The following is a 24,159-nucleotide window of genomic DNA, read 5'->3' on the forward strand; positions in this document are numbered from 1 at the left end:
TGTCTTCAAAAAAATACAACAAACACTTAACCTTTGAGATGTAGAGTCACAAAACATTTCAGGCCGCCTTCACTTGCAGAGTGTGACAGATATGATACAATGAAGAGAGTGGCGAAACCTTGACCTTTAAAGGCAGAGAACAGCACAGTTTGTGAAGATCAACATAAGCCGAGTGTATCAAAGGTTTACAGTTAACTAACAGTTCACTGAACATCAGCTGTGTGAGACACTTGGCAAAATGATCACCCTGCAGCATTGTTGGCACATCACACAAACACGGACACACACCTGCATTGACCCCAGGCAGCAGTACAACAGCTCAGATGGGCCGAACACTGAAAGCGCTACCACCCAAAGCTGACACACAATAGCAGAGTCTGCCCACATTAAAGGACAATAACACTGCTTTATTTATGCTCTGTCACTCTCATTCAGTCTGATGCTGTGTTCAGAGTGCGGAGCCTCAAATCTGACAGGAGCCACACGCACTCACAGGTCCTTCTGTCTTTGTGAGGACACTGATATAATGCGTTACCTACGGCTTCTCTTTAGTTGTCACAACTAATTACAACACCCTAACCCATAAGGACAAGGTTATGGTCTCTCAGAACTAGTTTTCCCACGTATTGTGCAAGACGCACAGAACTGTACAACTGTGCATTCGTTTTTTCTCTTTTTTTGTCAAATTCTCATGAGGGTAGAAGAAGCAGAATAAAAAGACAAAATCAAACTGATCTCAAACCATGTACATCTGTCAAATGGCTTCACCCACAATGACAAACAGTAAGAAAGAAATGCACAATGTCTTACTCCTTACCTTCCCACAGCATTAAGTGCATCTGAATATCATATAACGATGTTGCTCTGACCAGCAGAGGCACTACTGAGTATAAACAGCACGCTCCTGCTGTGGCGCCCTCTTTGCCAATATAAAGAATTCTGGATGTAATTTTTACATAACTTAAAACACTATACACTGTATATTTATTGTATTTTAGCATATGAGAGAAAAGGAACCACTGTATCAGGAACCTTTTAGAAATCAAAGCATGCAGCTCAACAGTTGTGATGCAGCATCAGTGAGTGTAAAACTCCATCTGTCTGAAGAAAGTATTTAAAATATGCTAAAATTATGCAGCATCACATTATTCTACTGCATTTATGCAAAAACACAGAGTGTTGTTTAATACCTAGTTAATGGGTTTGATGTTCATAAAACAGAGGTTTCACTCCCTCAGTCCCTGCTGCAGAAAATGTTCCCATATCGTAAAACAGCAGTGACACCAAGTGTGTCGATGTGTGTACCTGAGGTTTAAGGAGGTGAGCGACTGCAGGCTGATGATGCTGTCTGGGATGGACCTGATGCAGTTGTGGTACAAGTTTAGTGTTTCCAAGGCAACCAGATGGCATACCTCTGAGGGGACGTCGGTTAGTCGGTTTTTTGACAGGTCTGCAATGGAAACCAAGAAAAACAACGTTTAGAACAATTAAAGGGCACATTGTAATAATAAAAGATGCAAAGGTAGCAATTTGAGTAGTAGTTGAATGAAATATTAAACATTTTAAAAAACAAAAACAAACTTTGACATCTGGTGTGTTAATTGTAATAAAAATCAAAAATAAGTTGAAAGACAGGTAGCACCACAGACTCATATAAAGGTCTGAAAATGAATCCAATGTGTCCTTTTTCTTATGTAAAAATCAGAGGAGTGGCTCTTTAAACGGTCTGACTGGATGGAAGTCTGAGAAAACAGTTTACCTCCTCCATAAACTTAGTAGGCATAGCCCAAGTTGCTAGTTTGAATTGGTTTTCAGTTCGGCCCTGAGTACAATAGATGGTGATGCCATGTTTTAAGACATGGCATGCATACAGTGGGGCAAAAAAGTATTTAGTCAGCCACCGATTGTGCAAGTTCCCCCACCTAAAATGATGACAGAGGTCAGTAATTTGCACCAGAGGTACACTTCAACTGTGAGAGACAGAATGTGAAAAAAAAATCCATGAATCCACATGGTAGGATTTGTAAAGAATTTATTCGTAAATCAGGGTGGAAAATAAGTATTTGGTCAATAACAAAAATACAACTCAATACTTTGTAACATAACCTTTGTTGGCAATAACAGAGGTCAAACGTTTACTATAGGTCTTTACCAGGTTTGCACACACAGTAGCTGGTATTTTGGCCCATTCCTCCATGCAGATCTTCTCGAGAGCAGTTATGTTTTGGGGCTGTCGCCGAGCAACACGGACTTTCAACTCCCGCCACAGATTTTCTATGGGGTTGAGGTCTGGAGACTGGCTAGGCCACTCCAGGACTTTCAAATGCTTCTTACGGAGCCACTCCTTTGTTGCCCGGGCGGTGTGTTTTGGATCATTGTCATGTTGGAAGACCCAGCCTCGTTTCATCTTCAAAGTTCTCACTGATGGAAGGAGGTTTTGGCTCAAAATCTCACGATACATGGCCCCATTCATTCTGTCCTTAACACGGATCAGTCGTCCTGTCCCCTTGGCAGAAAAACAGCCCCATAGCATGATGTTTCCACCCCCATGCTTCACAGTAGGTATGGTGTTCTTGGGATGCAACTCAGTATTCTTCTTCCTCCAAACACGACGAGTTGAGTTTATACCAAAAAGTTCTACTTTGGTTTCATCTGACCACATGACATTCTCCCAATCCTCTGCTGTATCATCCATGTGCTCTCTGGCAAACTTCAGACGGGCCTGGACATGCACTGGCTTCAGCAGCGGAACACGTCTGGCACTGCGGGATTTGATTCCCTGCCGTTGTAGTGTGTTACTGATGGTGACCTTTGTTACTTTGGTCCCAGCTCTCTGCAGGTCATTCACCAGGTCCCCCCGTGTGGTTCTGGGATCTTTGCTCACCGTTCTCATGATCATTTTGACCCCACGGGATGAGATCTTGCGTGGAGCCCCAGATCGAGGGAGATTATCAGTGGTCTTGTATGTCTTCCATTTTCTGATGATTGCTCCCACAGTTGATTTTTTCACACCAAGCTGCTTGCCTATTGTAGATTCACTCTTCCCAGTCTGGTGCAGGTCTACAATACTTTTCCTGGTGTCCTTCGAAAGCTCTTTGGTCTTGGCCATGGCGGAGTTTGGAGTCTGACTGTTTGAGGCTGTGGACAGGTGTCTTTTATACAGATGATGAGTTCAAACAGGTGCCATTCATACAGGTAACGAGTGGGGGACAGAAAAGCTTCTTACAGAAGACGTTACAGGTCTGTGAGAGCCAGAGATTTTCCTTGTTTGAGGTGACCAAATACTTATTTTCCACCCTAATTTACGAATAAATTCTTTACAAATCCTACCATGTGGATTCATGGATTTTTTTTTCACATTCTGTCTCTCACAGTTGAAGTGTACCTCTGGTGCAAATTACTGACCTCTGTCATCATTTTAAGTGGGGGAACTTGCACAATCGGTGGCTGACTAAATACTTTTTTGCCCCACTGTAGTGACTTGAGGTTCTTAGTCAGTTCCTCCCTAAATTTGTTGTGTAGTTTCAAAGGGCCAAGACTGCGACAGCCCAAACAGTCCACAAATCAATGGGTGACCTCATAATGCCTCCATCAATTTTTTTTATACACTGTAGTTTTCATTAAAAATATGGTAACCTGATTTAACATATACATAACTCATACAGTCCTCAATTTTGATTAAATACAGTGACTTATTTGATGACAGAAGGATAACCCGGGCTGTGTTTTATTTTCTGTTGGTGTTAAAGTCTAGGTAAAACATTGCTCATAAGGTAATTAAATATATTTCAGTACGATATAAAACTTTGTAATCACTCTCGTCGGAGCTGGACCTACAACAATTTGCTGTAATGCACTATACACCTATTTGCACACCCAACAATAACACATGCATTAAGATTTCTCGCTCCGTTTATTGTACAACATGCAGATTTTGGACTAAATTCTCTCTTTCCTTGTAACATGGAGCACCACAGACACGCCAGCAGAGGACCGTGAATCTGAGGTACGACTGACGTCAGACTCAAGGAACTCAGCATTTGACATGAGGACTCAGGTCAGCTGCTCAAGCCAGGACTGTTGACATCACTTCCTGCCGTAACTCAGCAACAATAATATCAACTTCAGTTATCAGCAACCCAGTAAGGCCAAGAAATGTCAGTGCAATTATTCCACATTGTTCTGCCGAGGCTGAACTCTGAGCCTCTTGAAAAACACATTTTGTTTTGTTAATGGTGCAAGAACAGCACAAGAGTTCATTTCCTCTGGTGGAAACAATCGGGGAAAAGTCATGTTGTACTTTTGTATTCAGTATTTATAGTCACGGTTTTCAATTAATATCCAGCAAGACTATGAGCAGAGACCTCGTTGCTATTTTTTTTGTTATACTAATGTTCCAGAGTTATGGAACAAGAGAGGTACTGCCTAACAACCAGGAGTAATCCGGAATTCTTTTATTTGATATTAAACAGGCCAAAGCAACAAATCATCTCACAGCAGTTGTGTTTTTTATTTGTAGAGGGAGCTGAACTGGTTGCAGAAAGTGTCACATTACATATAATATAGCTAATATAGCAATTAGCTTCTGCCAATGCCATGCTAATGTTGCTAAGATGGTGTGGGCCATTTTTCAACCAGTGACAGCTGGGATAGGCTCCACCTCCTCCAAGCCTAAGCTGGAAGACCAGGTAAGAAATATGCAGAAAAATGCAGTAACAAAACCATGACCTTCACACAAATTCTGTCCCTTGACTTAACTATGATGACACACAGGAACAGATATATATATTTTTCCATCATAAAAATGTCTACAAAAATAAATGACAATGAAAATAGGGCACTTTTACTGAATGTGCTTTGTAAGCTGGTGAATAGTACAAACACCAAACTGTACAAACAGCTCCTCTGAGGCACAAGTGTAGCAGGCTTTCATCAATTTAAAAAACAAAGAGAAAAAAAGAAAATCACATCTGCATCTGGGCATCAGCCACACGTAGAACGCATTGCATCATGGATCACACATTAACAGGAAGTGCTATTTAAAACACTGAACGAGAAACAAAGAGCCCGCCGGTCCTGCTTTCATCCGGCGAGCAAACGGCAGCAAGCTGACTCAACTCACAACAACACAAAGCTATTACTGGCAGGGCGTATGTGTGAGTGTGAGCGTAAGGTGCGTTCAACACCGTTAATGCTCTTATTAATCTCCAAAACAACACTGTGGAAACTGTAATGCGTTCAAAGCAGCAGTGACCTACTATAAACCACGAGACACACAGGGACAGATTAAGGACATGTCGATCCTACAGACACACATCTGTCAAGATACATTGGCCTGTATCTATATGTGAGGCCATGTAAGGTGACACAAGTGATGATGCAGGCCTCAGGACATTTAGTCCATGACATACATAGATCTTCTTTTCACTCATATCAGCAATACCAGCGCTCAGGCCTGACTGAGTGTTTACACAGACGCACCTGTGACCGTTTCTGAAGTTTCGTGTTTTGTTGATGGCACCTGTTAAAATCCTACACTTGGATGGATGGACGTGGCACTATGGCAACAACATATTTTAGGGATGCAGCGAATTGTTGTTTGGATTGGACATCTGTGCAATATTGAGTGAAAAGGCAGGATCCAGTATCACTGACAATGGGCTTATTTCTGGGGATGATCCATCCAGTTCATTCAATTGACTTTACAAAGTTCATGACTGATATTTAAGGAGCCACTGTGTGACTGAGTGTGATGAGAGTTTTTCTACTGTAGATACCCTTTTTAAGAAAAGAAAAGAAAGCAAATAAGTTTCAAACTTCAGCTGCAGTTATTACTTGCGTTTTGATGTAAGAAGAAAGAAAATGTTAAACATGGTAACTCAGGTATGATGTGAACGTAGCTTGAGGCTACAACTAAACCAGTAAGGGCGTAAAGGCGAAACCTGCTGTTTAAATGTAGTCCTTTTCAGCCATACATCTTTTTTTAAGCCCTCTGACATCAATTTTCCCACACTTTTGTATGTTGCATTTTATTCAAGGTTTAATGCCTAATGAACCATTTTAAACAATCTCCATCCCGAGGCCCTGATGCTGCTAAACAATAACAAGGTACTCCCAGTCAACTGCAAATTTAAGCTCTGGATTAGTTTCACAAGAACCCATTACAGAGCCATTAGATAGTTAATCCTGTTTATGGGGGTATTCCTAAAAGCTACAAGTCTTCATGCTGTAAATACAAAACGCACACACACACGCACACACGCCACACCCTGAAAAGCAGGCGTGGGGCTTCCTGTGTTAATAACAACACTCTCCCTCTCATATGAAAAAGGAAATGACCTATTGCTGCCACTGTGTGACCTCTGACTTAAGAAGAAGAAAGAGAAGAAGCCTGCTGCAGGAACACAATGACTTTACTTCGCCTAAACCTGATTCAGCATCTTTTTAAGATGTGAAACAACACATGTGTATCTTTCTCCCATTAACTGTCAATCCAACTCAGACATCTAGGACAACGTGCGGGATTATGAACATTGCAATTAGAGGAAATTCAACTGTGAAAACTGATACTTTATCTCTTGAGCTTCCTTGTTTATACCCCACAATTTGTTAGAGCCAGACTTCACCTACACTGCTGCTGGTGTGAGGAGGGAAACCACTGATTAATGAATGAATGTGTATAAACCAGTCAGCGATACCAGGAGACTAATCATTTACTGGGCAACTGTTTGCAACAGATTCAAGATCACGTTCAACAAGGTGCTGGAAAAATCTTCAGAGATTTCACATAGTTACTGTAGATCCCGTTGGCTGCACATCCACAATGCACCATGCTCTACTGGACTGAGATCTGGTGACTGTGGAGGCGATTTACACACAGTGAACTTATTGTCAGGTTCAAGAAACCAGTTTGAGGTGATTTGAGCCTTGTGGCATGCTGTGTTATCCCCGCTGGAGTCTCTGTAAACCCTAGAGATGGCTGTGCAGGAAAATCACAGTTAGTTTCTGAAATACTCTGACACCAGCAAAGATGCCAGATTAAAAGTCACTTAGCCCGTCTTCTCCACTTAGTTTGACATTCAGCAAGTCGTCTTGTCTTTGCTCGAGTCTACAAGCCTAAATACATTGAGTTGCTGCCATTGACTGAAATTGGTGATTGGCTGATTTGGCATCTGCGTTAACGAACAGTAAACCAGGTGTACCTAATGAACTCTAGTCCACTAAAGTTAACGTAACAGTTACACCTTTTTTTCCCTTAAAAAGAAAAAAAAACTTTGAAATACAAAACTGATCCTTCACAATAAAAAAATAATTCAACAACAACTGTGGGATAAAGACAGCACAGAGATAATAAAGAAGGCGGGTTTCGTTTTTTTTTTTTTAACAAAATGTTTCCTGTGCAGATGTTTCCTATTAAAAGCCTTTTAATCCATCTGAAGGAAGTTTTATTGACTTGCGTCAGCACAGTAGACTGGACATAACTGCAGCAGCGTTGTGAGTGTTACATTAATGTGCAGTCTTTGAGGATACAATTTCATGTAATTCAGTTTTACTGAGTCAAGACACATCAGAGCAGTGACAGTGATTTAGTACGGTCAACACAATACTGTGAAGACATTACATATGCTTGCTGGGGATTTTGATTTTGGCATAAAAGACGTGAAAAATTAAATTAAAACATGAAAAAAAAGGGTTCTAATAAGATGTTAAGGACACCATGTGACTATGCCTGGGCAATATGGAAAAAAAACACCCACCTTACCATGATAACTTGTTTTGTATCAGTAATATCAATATGTATGACCATATAAATCACTATATCTGTTAGGCTTAACAGTTCCTTTTTACTCTTCATTTAAGATATCTGGGTAATTTGTAATTTAAATATTTATGTTCTGTCTGAAGTTGAACATAATAACTGTACCATAGACCATTACACAGCTGTGCTTTAATCAAATAACATAAATATATGTAACAAAATACAAAAACTAAAGTTTTGAGGACACAATCCTACAAATATAAAAAGAAATAAAAAACAAAACATTCTGCATATATCCTCAGTACAAATTCAAGAAATGTGGTCTGGTTACGCTCCAAGGCAATAAGTACATGAATGAATAAGGCACAGTGCTTTACTGTGTCAGTGAAGTGGGCAGTGAGGCTTGCACATGGATCAGATGTGCGATTTGACCACCAATCTGAGGTGGTAGTGAAATGGCTCTACACTCTGTCTGGTGTCTCTCTAAAAGAAGCATATGTGCAGGGAGCAGGTAACGACATTCAGTTACTTTCCTCGGCTGCTTAAATCCAACATTTTCGACTTTGCTTTCTGCCATCGTGTCTTTCACAATAAGGCAGTCTGCAGCACTTGTGATATCACAGTATCTGTTGTAAGGCATATGTAACATCAGAACAGTTTTAATGCATCTCGCTGTTGTTTCTCTAGATCTCTCAATACCAACTTGGATGACAGTCTAACACACCACTTCAAAACCTCCACATGAGCTGAGATACAAATCGAGCTAGAGCTCTTAATTTGTCAGACATCTCTACCTGGCAAACCAATGTCAGAAGTCAACAAGTATAACCCCAAAATTTGATGACAGCTTCTACAGTTTAATATGTTTTAAGCTCTTTCCGTGTTCTTCATTAGGAACACGTGTGCACTCACGTAGTGTTTCAGCTTCACACTGCATTTTAAGACAGAACAAGTGTAAGGGCATTTTTAGTTCTTACCAAGCATGCACTGATACTTTGTGCTCTGCTCAGAGTAATCCAATTTCCCCAATTACATAAACTGTTTGAGTTAATATGAGGGTCATGAGGCAGCCTGCAGGCTAACAGAAAACTGAACCCTTTTTTTGTCTATTTTTTGACAAAGCTGAGACACGATTTTCCTTCCATTACGTCTGAGAAACTAAATCAAACATAAAATACAAACAACAACAACAACAACTATTAAAAAGACAGGCTGACACAATCTGTGAGAAATATATAAAGCTAGCTAAACTATTTGAAAGACATTAGAGATAAAGAGCAGTAAGTGTGTTAGTGACGTGAACTGTGAGAGCCCGGCTTGTCATACAAAGACTTGTACTATACAGACACTGCAGCCACTGCAAGAATGTGGAGGCTGAGCAGCTGAGACACGAGAATGTTTTCTTGCCCACTGATTAACACAGAGCTCTGTCATCTAACAATAATACAGTGCGACAACAAAGAGGGAGGGAGAAGTGGCGGGGGTGAGGAAGAAAGGACGAAGGAAGGAAGGAAGGGAGACTGAGGAAATAAAAGAAGATCTAAAGAATGACCATGTTCACATCTGTTTAAGTTTAGCTACTTTTAAATTCATTAGCCTGCTTATTTACCCACCACATAGAGCAGAGCATTAACTAATGTGACCAAAGGGACACCAAATAGTTGTGCTACTCAGCAATTACATGTAGTATATTTACTTAAATTCTCAAGGAAGCAGACTACTAAGTTTGCAAAAAATCTGACTGAAATCATCCAAAAACAAAAACAGAGCATGTTATCTGCCGAAGCATGCATCCAACCGTAAGCATAGCTACAATAATACCATTATTACTGCCTGGTTGCAACATAAGCTACTCTGGAGTTATTATCCACTGTAAAGTGTTTCAGTTTAGCCATCATTATACGCCGGTTCCGTAGACATCCCCATAACCCCAACTTGTTGTAGCGTAATACATACTCTGTATAAATCAGTATTGTGCCCCTACTTTCAACCACGCCATGTAATGTTATGCTGTCACTATGCTTTGTTCTTGATTAATGCTTCTGCTTTTTAAAATGCATATACCAAAAGTAAATAGTCACGTATCTGGTTATTGTTTTGCCTGTCATTCATGAACCAAACTGGTCACCGGAGTTTACAGACTATCCGCGGCTAACCACTTTAGCTAAACAATTTCCTGCAGTGACACTAAAATAAATATTCACTTCAGCAGCACGAAACCGACAAGACAGATCACAAACACAAGACTATCATTCTACAAGCAGTATTCTGCAAGGCATTACATTTGCCATACTGTATTTTTCTTTTATTTTTAACTATCCTTTTGAATCCAGGAGGACTGAGGGATAGCTATTTCTTGCTTGTGAATTGCATGTCTAACTTGCATGCAAGTTAAGGCTATCATTAAAAACAATTGCTTTATAGTTTTAAAATTAGGTTTTGAACACAAAAAGATCACAGTTCTAGTGTTAAAGTAGTGGACGTAGTTTGCTGTTGTCTACCTCCTGCATGAGTCCAGTTTTTTAAAATTTTGGTTGAAGACTTATAGCTATTTACATGAGTATGCATTGTATCTTAAGAGACTGAATTTTCAGGAAATAAGGTGATGAACATCATCGTAATTTTCTTAACTGTCACTATTTTTCTGGCCAGTGCAGATAAGAAAGATGTTTTGCCTGTGAGCTACCATTCTTGTCAGAGATTTGCTGCATTTGTATTGGCTGAGAGTGCATGAATATGTTTCTCATATTACCAAAGACTGCTGGCTCCTGACGGTTTAACTCTGAATTCTGCAGAGTCAGGCTGCGCCTGTCTGAAGACCTCGAATGTAAAAATGTTCTCTGAGCATGTGCAGCTGCATCCTTTGGTTGGACAGGAACTCCTCCCTGTAGTACAGTAATGACAGGCTTTACACCACACACACAAATGTGCAGGCAGGCACACACAAACGCAACAGACTAGTATAGAGCAACACTTTTAAACCAGATACATAGTGCGGCGTTAGAACAAAAGGTGTAGAGTTCAAAACTAGAACCAACACATTTGCCGAAAACAACACAGAAAAGGAGAGCGAGAGAGAGAGAGAGAGAGAGCGAGAGAGAGCGAGAGAGAGGACAGAAAATGTCATGAGAAAAAACAGAATAATAACGAGGGGAGATGAGTCAGGGATTATACAGCTGAGCAAAAGCTAGAGTGAACACTGAAATAACTCTGTGGTTACTGCTATAACTGTTCACTCGTGTAAACTTTTACACACACAAGACATTTTCACACAGTTTCTAACAATTTGTGGTGATATGTAGATTGAAACATTTGAGGAAGTTGAATCTTCAGACAGAAATGACATTTCAATTCCCAGTCAACTATCAGTAATAAGGTTACTTCAGTTGTCAAGTGTTTTGTTACTGTCACATACCTCTTAAATTTGAATATACATAACAAAATACAATATTTCACATTTTGATGTTGTGTTTAAATAACGTTCAATTAAAGCTGCACTTGGAGGGTTGTTGTGGCTAGAGGTAGAAAATATTTTGCACTGAACTCTGAATGAGTGGTTGTTATTCCAAACTTACTTGATGATTTTATCCAGTAGTTCCATCCCACTTTCTATTTTTGTCAATTAGCAGTATACTGGAGCTGAACAGAGCTTGTAAAGTTCTGTGGAGTTATGTTTAACACAAGTGTAACAGCTGGAATGGACAGCAGCTGTAAGCATTCAGTTAGAACAATAATAATGCCGTGTTTGTTATCGTAAAGTAATAATGGGCCCATGAATTTTCCACGGACACATAACAGCAAAAAAAAAAAAAAAAGTACACAAACTTCAGAGAGCAGACACCAGTGGACTAGACCATGAAAGGACTCTGATGTGTAAGACTGGGTTTGAAGGTTCAGGTTAGAATCAGCTTTACGTTAATAAGAAGGTAGCTATGATGGATGAGGGTACAGTACGCAGCTGATGCATGATGTGAATGAGGGTCCTCAAAAAGGGAAGCACTTGGTTTGTAGGGAAGGAAGGGGAAGGGGTTTTTCTTGGCGGTTTTCTCATCACTTGCTGCCTACAAAGGAAACAGCCGGCTCTCAGACGGGTGGAGTAGCTCCAGGATGCTGAAGGTGCCACTGGGCGAAAAACTTGCTGCCTCAGACTGAGTTACTGCTGATGAGGACAATGATGAAAACCAGCTTTGTTATAGTAACTGCTGCTGCCAACTGCTGCAGCCCTGAAAAGATACTCAGACACCAACCAAAACACCAAGAAACGAATACACTGATATTTGATAACCACAAACCACCCTTTTGATTTTTGTTCCCACTGACTATTGGACAGTTCGTGAGGAAGACTGCCCTTCCCTATAGGAAGCAAATCATGTGAAAAATGTCTTCTTTCACCAGCAACAGATTTCACCATTTTAGATATGTGGTCAATGTTGGAAGTTGCTACATCCATATACCGTGTATAGATGTAAGAACTATGACATCACTTCAGTTGTCACCATCTTGTTGTGTTGAAACTGGATGTAACACATTCCCACGCCTTAGTTATTTGTCGATCACAGAGAGGCTCATCCTAAACTATAGCTTTAGCCACCTTTTAGAATAAAGTGGAAATTATAAATTCAGTATGACTAAAAATGTGAACCTCTAACCAGCCTGTGTCCTGGTGGATACCAACAGTTCCATTCATTTAGGCTAATAAGGCTAATGCAGTGTCTGTGGTGGTGTCTGTTCAGGTCGTAACAAATTCCAGAGTGGTTCAATTATGGTTTGAAGGTGATCCGAATACAATCAGACCCCAACTACCAGGTGTATATTGCAAGTTTAAGCAAAACTCCTTCTGGTAGCCAGGAATCCTTTGCATTCTTGGATGCAACAGCACAGTACAAGTTAGCAAGTCACTGTGAAATGAACGTAATATTCTCCAGTGGTCCAGAACACAGCACCTTTGTTGCTCCACCCCAGATACTTTAAACTGAAATGTGTGACTGCAAAACCATTCTTACTTGGTTTGTAGTGATGCATTTTGGTTCACTTAGATATCGCTTGGATTTTTCTGTCTCAAAAGAAACCAAACCACAGGAAAAAGCTACAAGTTTACAAATTCATCAACTGAATTGGACCAAAGTAAACGAACTATAGATATGAAAACACTAAGTTATAGCTAGCAGCAATGTGGTGACCAGAGACCACAGATAGTCAGTGACTAGATAGTGCAGCAACTTCCCTGACATATTAGCGACAAAAACTAGCCACTGAGAAGTTAACCTTTTTTCAGCTTCAAAGCAACCGAATCAAAGTTGAGAGTTCAGAATGCTGCTGATTGACATGAGACATAGCAAATACATCAGAGGGTTATCTAAGCAAGCAGAACCTAGAATGTGAACAAGCAACCACCCATCCATGACAAAGCCACACGCACGCAAAGAGCAAGTTTCTTCCTGTGTTGATGGCCCTTAAGGAAGCAATCTTAGCAATTCTTCATCTGCAACCCTGAAGCTAATAGAGTTACTGCTGCTGACAATCCCTCCCCTGCCTTTGCTTGACTCTTGAAATATCTGATGATGATTCCTAACAAAACTTTGAAGTTAAAAAAAATATATATTCAGGAGTCCCTTGGGAAAACAGAAAAAAAAAACGAAACCACATACTAAGAATGCGGTACAGGAAGCAGAAAAGAAGAAATGAAGAAACAAATAAAGAAAGACAAGAATGAAACACAGGAAATAGTAAAGTGGGAGGAAAAGACAAAATAAAAAGTGAAGGAAGTGGAATGACAGGAGCCGTGGTTGCCATGACAACAACTTTCTGCATGAATGCAGAGTCATATCTGTGCAAACATACATGTGTGTGATCCCGTACACATCAGCAGCTGCTGTAAGCGTGTGTGCTTGAGTGTGTGTGGTTAATGTGCATCTTGTGGCCAAAACATGCTTTTGTCTAAGCATTTCCAGTTCTAAACATAGATGCAGTGTGTATGTGTGTGTCCTCCCACAGGAATTCTGCATGACCTATTTCTCAACCCATGTCCATCTGCCGCAACCTCGCTCACACACATTCACAAAAACAGCCAGCAGTAAACATCACATTGGTTTTAAAAATGTCTATTTATGGCAGAAACACACACACACACACACACACACACACACACACACACACCAGAACATTCCTCTCTCTTTAAATTTATTTAAAAATGATCTACAGTAACTTGGCAGTAAACAGTGGTGAGTGACTAAAAATCTAATATACTGGCATGTGGCTCACCGAGTTTGTAATCACACAACGATTTTCTCTTTAATATAAAATAAAATGTTTGAGTATTTTACTGTAATGCCTTGTTTTAAACTTAATTTTAAATGTAGGATGCATCAAAATATATAAAATATATTTAAAAAAAGGATAACACTGGTGTACACTGCTTCAGAGTCTGTGACCTTGACAGCTATAATTTGAAACAGTATAAATCTAACTGTAAATGAATACATAACTGTTGGTCAATGATTTCACAGAAGTAGAATGACCACAGGCCACAATGCGGTTGGAGTTTGGTGCTGCAGGAAACCTGAGGTGGCAAGATGGGGCTTAAGTTACTCTAAAGACAAAGAGATGGTGATGCATTCAAAAATTCAAAAATTTAGTCAAATCAGTGAAAGTTTTCAGGTTATTCCAACTTGAAACTTGTTTTGACTGCTTGACCACTTCAAAACTGACTTCTTCAGACCTGAGCCGCCGAGTTGTGAATGCACTGCTGAGAATTAATTAAAGCTGTAGATAATAACAGACTTTCCAACATGATTTGTGATAGTTGTTTCCATCTTTAAAGCCTTCAAGCACAGACAGACAATGCTTGGCACCCATATGTGCAAGCATACGTCTCGGTTAAATTTACATTGATGTGCTGTACAGATTGTTAGACTGGATCAGTAGAAGGGAATAGATTTCTGAGATTGACCATTTCACTATCAGTCCCCTGTTCTGAATTCCAACCAATCCAATCCATTTCCAAACTTCTCCTGATCTCCTGTTCAGAAAGGTCATTTTCAAGTGACTTACCTATGGCATAAAGTCCAAACAAGATGACGGCTGGATATGTTTATGCATAAGTTCCACAACCACAACTTCACTGACAGTTGTATGGATGAGGATAGGATAGTAAGCCTATGGCTCATGATGGCCCCACTTCATGTGCTGCAGCACACAAAAAATCAGCTTGTTTGATCTAATATCAGATTTTTGTACCTGTGAACTGAAGACTCCAGACCACTGTTTGTTCCTGCCGACTTTAAACCGTGGCTGTCCCACATATTTCTGACAGTGCCCGCTGGTGACGGTAAACACCTAAAGCAGTCGTGTGCTGTGACTTTACAGAAAGGCAAGCAGAGTTGATGCAAGCCCTGCTTGCCTTGCTTGTCCTAAGAGAGCTTCACTGAGCTAAAGTATGTAGACAACAGTCTGCAAATCTGTGTGCCGTCTCTGCATAGAACTGCGACTTTCCACTGCTGCTCATCTAGATAAATGGACTAACCTTACTGGTTCACAGAGTTTCTTTTTTGTCATTTTTCTTTTGTTTTTCACTTCTTTAATAGTGCGCTCAGAATTTGCACTTGTACTTTTACACCCTGCAACACAAATCACGTTCTCGCTGCTAAAATGATATGCATGCAAAAACACTGAAAAAGGAAAGACCGAGCAGTACCTACTGAAACAACAGGATGTAAACTTCCTGTTTGCATCCTTCAACATATTATGGAAGCTGCATTCATCTATGTAAATAGAAATCAAGGAAATAACAGCAATGGTGGTGCCAAAGTCCATAAATATTTCCTATTATGATGCCCAGGACACAAACATGCAGCACCAAATCAATGGAAGATTCACATATAAAATCATTGTTCCCTGCTGTCACTTCCCACCATTTTAAAAATTAACTGAGAAGTCCCCTTAAGGTTACAGTGAAAACAAATCTCCTGAAGAGTAATTTTGGCTTTTCAGCTGGATCCTCCTTAAGGGATTTGGTGACTGAGAGAATGTGTTCACGCATTAAAAAGAAAAAGGAAATGAGACTTTGTTTGAGGGTCCATGCCACTCCCCCTCCTGCCTGGTCACCCGTTCCCCTTGCTCCATTTGTCTCTGAATCTCTATGTTTTGTTCTCCAGAACAACTGAAACGACTGTTACATAACAGAGCCCAAGCAGTCCAAATGAACATCTACCCACATCAACTCTGAGAACAGTCATGTTCAGCGTGCAAAAGGGCTTACCAGCACATACACACAGGCAAGGGCTTAATTCCTTTTAAGGACAAAGCAGACCTAAAAACAACAATCTGTGTGTTTTATTTTTTTGTGCCATAATTCACTCATGCGACAGTGGGGGACAATGTTTCATCGTCCTGCTGCTTCGGCGCTTGCCGTCTCGCTTCTCTGCCTATCTGGAAGGAAAAGTAGGACCAGGGGAAAACACCCAAAGTCTGCTGCTTTATCATGTACGAACAAGCACACACACACACACACACACACACACACACACACACACACACACACTGACCTAACTTGGGTCCACAGTATTACATAATTAAGTCCTTAGAAAAATAATATGACACAGTCCATGTTGTAATGTTAATAGTCGAGCAGTGAAGTGAAATGATTTGTGAATTAGCAACATTTACATGCAAGTTTGACCTTCTGTGTCCACTGTCAGTTCTGTAATATTACAGATTCTCTAGCGCACCAAATGGAGTCATTTAAAGTAAGTCTTTTTAACCACTGTGCCCTACTTACTGGGTGATGACACTTCCTGTTTAACTGTTGAGACCAAAGTACTACCTTTGGCATAGTCGGTTATCCTGAGTTCAGAATATACGATACTGTTTGTCTGATATCATCAGTGTCACATTAGTGTAAATAGAGGCCAAATCCTATGAATGCACCTATTCATATGCCCTCTATTGATACTGGCACACTAAATATAGTCAAATCAAAGGGGGGTGTAAAAGCAACGAAAACCAAATAAAACAACTGAAACATGACACCTCCCCTATTGATCAAATTATTGTTTAGATCGCTACTGGCCTATAATCTCACAATTGGTGCATTCCTAATAAACTCCTGCCGTGTTTTGACCGAGGGAGGGACATTGCAAGTTTGTCCCAACTGCAGCTTAGCAACAAAGAGAAGGAAAGTTTTATGTTACTATTAGGGCTGCCACAAACGATTATTTTGATAGTCGACTAGTCACCGATTATTTTTGCGATTAGTCGACTAATCAGATCATCATCCATTGGACGTAAAACCTACAGCTTATTGCACCAGCAGCATCTGCTCTTATATAACTATCATTAGCTTACAGCTTTAAGTGTTTAAGGTCTGTGCTAACTAAAAATAAAGACAAGATGATAGTTTATTAAATTTTAATGAAATCTGCAGATTGTTTTGGTGAAGTTTAATAAACTCCTTGCTATCTAAAATATAACAGGACACCGCAGTATATTCTTGAGCATCTCACACTTCTGATAATCAGTTGTCTGCTTGATGTTTATTCAGCTGTGTAAAAACTGTAACTTTAATCTCAGCCAAACCGATTTACTCAGGAACAAATAAAATACAAAAAAAAAGCCAAACAATAACATTTTTAAGTTATCTAAGTGACTTATATATATTTAACCGGAGTAGCGAAAGACGGCGGTGGGTTTGAAAACGATTTGCCGGGAGTCCGGTGTTCTCATGGGCTCTAGTGAGCCTTGAATCCCGGCTAACTATCGAGCTGGTGGGTAACAGACGTCTCCGAAAACGTCGGAGCACTTTTGAAAATATGTGGTGTCTTGATAAACTGAGCAGATATTTGAAGTTTACACAGCTACATTCTAGCCTGAAAATATGTTAAACGTTTATTTTGTGACCCAGAAAGAATAATAAGAGTAATATTAAAACTAACTAGCTGCCGCCATTGTTGGAAACTGAGCTGGGCTGCGCTATGAATTCTGGGACAGAGCTACTTCTTCTTCTTCGGGGTTTAACGGCAGCTGGCATCCTTGTACATGCAGTGCTGCCATCTTCTGTTTCAGTCCGTTATTACACTCTTAAGTCCCACTACTTATTCCTGCCTCTTTTGTGATCTTACAAATCTTCAAACGAGGCGTCGAATATTAAATCAGTCGTCGGCGATTTTGATAGTCGACGTAATCGTGACTAGTCGACTAATCGTGGCAGCCCTAGTTACTATGCTCACATTCAGTCATATCTATGCAAGTTCACATGTTAACACAAAGCCGAGGCAATATATACACTCCAAGACGCTAGCCTGTTTTAATCAGTATAGTTTGGACTAAGTACAACACCTCTTTTGCACAGACCAGTAGGAAAATGTACCGCCTCTGAGCTTTTGTGTGTGTGTGTGTGTGTGTGTGTGTGTGTGTGTGTGTGTGTGTGTGTGTGTGTGTGTGTGTGTGTGAGAGAAGCTGGGGGATCTGTCTGTCTGACCCAGTGACCAGCTGACAATCACAGATTAGTATTTAGATTTAGGGAGTTGGTGTGATTATTGTCAGGGCAGACAGGGGAGTAAAAGTGACAGTCAGTGATGATTACAAATACACTGTATGTGACTCTTTTTTTAAAATCCAAACCAATGCTGAAATTTCACTGATTTCAAGAAACAAACTGTCCAACAGTTGTCATTCATTGTGTATTATTATTTTTTCCTACCAAAGTTTCTCATTTGAAAGCCAAGATGTGCAAATTATTTTCATGGAGAAGCTTCAGACACAAAAACCCACTCAAATTTGTTTCAATAAGTCAAAAACAGACCCTACACTTAAAAAAAATACATAGAACAGAATAAAAAAAAACCCAGATAAACACTGAAAGTCTCGAACAATCAAAAAAAGAGAGGTTTTACTTGTTTTACAAAAAAGGGAGGAGAGAGATAGAAGCGGAGATTTTACAGTAAAGATGAACTCAGACAGTGTGAGAGATGGCGAGGGGAAAAAATGTTACCTTTAAAAATAGCGAGAAAAAAGGAACATGGAGGAAGAAGGGGAAGAGAGCTGGCAGGCAGGGACATTAACAGGATTAGTGAGGGGGAGTTTCCTCAAACTGGCAACCCACCAGGCACACTGTCAACACATATACATACACACGCACACTCACACTCATCATCATCATCAAATGCAACAACAAACCCCCCACTACTGACCCACATCTTTCTCTGCTGTCGGCATATCACTAAACTGTGAGGCCAAGTGTGTGTGTGTGTGTGTGTGTGTGTGTGTGTGTGTGTGTGTGTGTGTGGCCACTGGCAGGGCTGCAGGGGATGGCATGCTTACAAAACAGCACCCACTCCCACCAAAACCCTGGCACACTGACACACAGACATGATTCCTGGCATTGTAGAAATGTTAGGTTATGAAGCCTTCAAATTCAAAATACTACAACTGCAGGGAGCGTCCAGGGAGGGGCTCTGTCCCTCACAGAAAACTGATTTCCTTAGTTAGCATCATTAGCTTAATGATGCCGTTTTCAGCTTGGAAAAGGTGCTGCTTTTAGTTGGTACAGCATGTTAATTCTCCGGGGTACCCTTCATAACTCCTCCTTCAGACATTCAAAGCTTTCCTAAATAATTTAATTGCCCAGACACTGATTGGCTGGCACGCCACAAAAAACCCACCAACTCGACAATCCTGTCTGTCAAAGTCTGCACAGAGGCGAAAAAATGAAACACTCTCTTAGCATCAACCTCAAACGAGGAAAAGATGAAGCCCACAGACATTACAACAACAACACTAGTCAGAAATAAAGAATCATTAATATAACTCTAGCATCCACAAACATCACAAACGCCTCACCTACTGTAACACTTGGACAGGTGAGAGAGCCAAACAGTCAAGTTTATATCCAAGCAGACTTTACGTTATGTGACTTAATGCTACAAGCTCTTTATCAGACGGGATGTGGATTTATTTTATTTCATGCATGTGTGTGCGTATGTGTTTGAGCATATGTGAACGCTTATTTATGTATGCTGGGATGTGCTTCATGGTGAATTAGGATAAGCCTGAAGCAGAGGGGTATGGAAAGTGTGTGCGCTCATCACAGTGAACTGGTTATTGATATGGATGTGTGTGTATGTGTCTGGATGACAGTATGATGCCAAGAGGATTTAAGTGGGAGATAGAGAGAGGTGTGTGTGTGTTGGTTTTGGGGGTGAATCTGGCCTACATTTGGAGGGATGAGAGAGTTCCTCTTTATTTATTCAAAGCGTCTGTCAGGACAGACCAAAACTGTACATCTCTGATTTAGAAAGACACAAGGTGGTCTCATTTTGTTTTAAAGCTGGGATGCAATTTCATTTTTTTATTATGCAGTACACATTTTTAAAATTTCACTGGATCACAATAGGTCACACTTCACTGAATGACTTTTTCAGGGTCCCTATCCCAACTGTCTTGGGGCGAGAGGCAGGGTACACCCTGGACAGGTTGCCAGTATGTCGCAGGGCTAACACATAGAGACAACCATTTGCACTCACATTCACACCTATATTAACCCTATCCCCACTAACTGCACGTCTTTTGACTGTGAGAAGAAGCCGGAGTACCCGAGAACATGCAAACTCCAAACAGGAAGACCCCGGCCTGATGGTGGAATTGAACTAAGGATCTTCTTGCTGTGAGGCAACAGTGCAATCCATTGTGCCACCACTCCACTGAATATGTTAATTTTCTTTTTATAAACTAGAGTGCTATATGGACTGTGGCACCATATAACAGACTACAAACTGCAGAAGGTGTCAGATCTACATGAACAAAAAGCAGAACTGCACTGGTGTCCAAATAATCGTCTGAAAGGGGACCACGCATGCTTCACCTCGTTTTCTCTCGTATACACTCTCTGGACGCTTCATACCAGGTTGCACCTTCATAACTGTCTTAATTCTTTGTGCCATGGATTCAACAAGGTGCTAGAGACATTAGTCCTCCCACATTCTGTTCCATATTGACATGACAGTATCACCGTTTCAGCAGATTTGTGAACCGCACATTAATGATGTAAATGGCCTGTAAATGGCCTGTATTTATATAGCGCTTTACTAGTCCCTAAGGACCCCAAAGCGCTTTACATATCCAGTCATCCACCCATTCACATACACATTCACACACTGTGAACATTAATGATGTGAATCTCTCATCTGCTTCAGGGTAGAGCGTTTTCAGAGATGATCTTCTGCATACTTTGGGTGTAACGAGTGGTCATTTGACTTATTGTTGTTTTCCTATCAGCTTGAACCAGTCTTTCCATTCCTCTTTAACCTCAGGGACAATTAACAGAACAATATTTAACATTTCTAAAAGCATTTTTTGCTCAGAGAACTGCTGCTCACTGGATATTTCGCTTCTTTTTTCTCTGTAAAGGTTTACTAGTGTAAATCCCAGCAGCTGCACCAATCATAACACATTCAAAAATCACTTAATTCACCTTTTTCTCCCTTTCTGCTGTTCTGTTTGAACTTCAGCAGGTCATCTTGACCATGTCTGCATGTCAAAATGAACTACGTTACCATCTGATTGGCTTATTAGGTATTTGCATTAACACTGAATTGAACAGGTGTACCTAACAAAGTAGTTCATGCGTGTATCTTTCTTCTTCTTTTGTCCCTGGTTGACGGTTGGCAGGGGGTGCCGTACGGTTTCCATCCCAGTCAACTATGCACTTCCAGGCCTTGCAATCTCTGGACTTGACCTTTGCTTGCTTGAGGGTTAGACGTCGTTGTTTAAGATTGTTTTCAATTTGCTTGATCCAACTCTTCTTGGGCATGCCATGCTTGATTCTCCAGTGGGCGAGGTGCTGCTGCAGAGTAGGGCGATATAGCAAGCGACGGCTGCTCATGCGGCAGACGTGGTCAAACCATTGCAATCATTGCTTTTCCATCACCTCTTCTATTGAGGGCTCCTGGTGACATTGACTACGTGTTGCACTGTTGCTGAGACGATCGCGGAGGGACACTTGGAGAATCTAACGCAAACACGCATTTGGAAGACCTCGAGCTTGTTGAGGTCGTGGTAGAGGATGACCCAGATCTCGGATCCATAGAGAAGAATGGGCAATACCAGTGTGCGGCACCAGCGGATTTGGTGATGAAGGTTACGTCTGTCTACTTCCAGAGGCACCATCGGAGGAAGACGAATGCCACCATCGCTTGACTGATTCTTCATGTGTGTGCTGCCCCAGGGTTGTAGGTCCTATTAAACATAGTCAGCATTTCTAATAATAAGATTAGAGTATGTACAAGTAGATCCTGTAAGCCAAAAGGTCAGACTCAGTGAGAGCAGAAAACATAAAAAAAGACAAAAAAATATATAAGACACCCCCTTTAACTGGTCCAGAGGAGACCATTAAGAATAGGGGCACCAGGCTCATCTGTAACTGTCAGGTTATGTTATTGCTCTTCAATACAAAAAGCTTGCTGTAAGTGAGCTGGATGAGGTGTGATTAGTCAATGTGAAGCTAAACAAACTAAATACAAAAGAAGCAGTTTCTCTCAGCTGACCACTGGTATAAAACCAGAACTGAGCGTATCCCTAAGCATAACAATGACACTATAGCAGAGTGATGATTTAGTGAGCTCACAATAATTAACACACAGACAGACACAGTTTATACGTGTAATCACACGGTGCACTGTGCAGCAGAGAACAGAAGGAAGTGACCTTCAGATTGCAAAAGGCCTGAGGAAGGAAATTTGTTCCCTTCCAAGGTTATCTAGTGAGACCGCTCAGAGGGGCACACTATCCAACAAGAATGCAGGTGGGGACGTCCTGATGCAGACGAGTGGTTCAAATAATTAGGTATTTTCCTTGGACCTTCCCATGTCATGACTGCTGGGGTGGGGGTGTAAGTGTTACTCCAGGACACCACACAGCAAGACAGTGTTTCACCTGCAGCAAATGTGGACCATTAGTACATTGCACTTCTCTGGAATTTCTTTAGCGGAAGATTTTAAATGAGCAGCAAAAGCTTTAAAAAAAAAATCATTCTGTTTTGCTGTACATGTCTAAATGTTAACATTAACATCTGCAACCGCCATTCATGAATCAGTGAAGGGTGGTAGCTAACCCTGCCAAACCTGAGGTAATAAATCCATGTGCTGAAGGAGGAGAAGCAGGTTTACATGAGCTGACTGAGGCTGGTCTTTGGTCTGTCAGTGTGTTTGTATTTTCAGCTCCACAGAGCAGCTTCAGAGACACGTCTGATCTGTGCAGCGCGCAGCAGCAGATGACAAACACTGATAGAAGAAAGCCTCAAAAGATCTAATTCAGTCACAGGCGCACAAGATGTGACCACACACATGCTGCACTGCCGTAATCGCAAGCACATAGTAGACTACAGGACAAAACGTGAACATGAAAGAAGAAGAGGGGAAAAATGCTTAAAACATGATGTAATGTATGACATCAGTGTCAAGCAATGTGTAAAGCGATGATACAGCCTCAAGTCAAATCCTGGCTTACGGGTAAGTGTCAGGTATCAAAAGCAAAAACCTTTTCCTTATATGCTCAGTGATCGAGTGTCCCACAAGTCATGCCCTCCTGATCCTTCCTAATCCTTTCTGTTAGAGCCGTAACTAATGGTTACTTAAAATATTTTCCCACCATTAATGAAATAATTGTTTGATCTGTGAAATATTAACCTGTCACAGACTCCCAGAGTCTTTGACTGGGAAGTTCTGACCTTAATGTTATAACACAAGAGGGCCTTGATACCAAAGACCACCTTAAAACAGAGGGGCTACAGTGTATCGCATGATTTCAACTAAACCGAGTTCAATGACTTTTGCTTAAGCAACATTGTAAGTCACTGTCACTGGTGTTCTGAATAATGCAACTGCACATCGAAGGCTTTCCTCATATCATCCAGATAACCAGTCTGTCGCAGGGCCTTTTAATAACCAATCAATGCTAAATTAAAGAGCAAAGCATTGCTAGTCTCTTCCTCAGAGCGATGATATTAATGGACACCCAAAGCCGAGGTATCATACACAAAGTGGAAAAAGTATATTTCAATTTCGTTATCAGTAAATGTCCAAAAGGCCGCTCACAGGAAGCGCAGCACATGTGGGCCACAAAAGGACTGTGTTAGTTTACAGAAGTTAGCATTTAGCTCCAATGATAGCCTCTCAGAGCTGCCAGCAAGTGTGTGACCCTCCAGTGTTATTGTTAAATTTATGTTTGCTGTGTTTTACTTCACTAGGAGAACAAAAAAAAAAAAATCAGCATTGCATTAGGCAGCCATAAAGTAATAATTATATAAGTCCAGCTGTAGCTGCGGCTACGCTTTACAGTTGTGGTGAGGGGGTGGGGAGATACTGGGCTTCCTTAACAGGAAAAGCTCCAAGGCACTGCCTCCTGAACAC

At 40.8% G+C, this 24,159-nt stretch overlaps 1 protein-coding gene across 7 annotated transcripts in view; it reads right to left on the bottom strand.

Annotated features, from left to right (window-relative positions):
* The window catches only part of lrch1 (leucine-rich repeats and calponin homology (CH) domain containing 1), a 98,177-nt gene that overhangs the window by 60,571 nt on the left and 13,447 nt on the right, over positions 1-24,159 (bottom strand). For all 7 annotated transcript variants that reach the window (XM_085250223.1, XM_085250222.1, XM_085250219.1 and 4 more), the window contains exon 2: positions 1,306-1,450. In XM_085250223.1, the coding sequence (XP_085106349.1) occupies positions 1,306-1,450 (145 nt within the window). The remainder of the gene's footprint in view (positions 1-1,305; positions 1,451-24,159) is intronic.

The sequence above is a fragment of the Mchenga conophoros genome, linkage group LG16, assembly GCF_057382185.1.
Source record: "Mchenga conophoros isolate Kocher_MC1m ecotype Shallow Benthic linkage group LG16, M_conophoros_male_GT1.1, whole genome shotgun sequence".
Taxonomy (NCBI): domain Eukaryota; kingdom Metazoa; phylum Chordata; class Actinopteri; order Cichliformes; family Cichlidae; genus Mchenga; species Mchenga conophoros.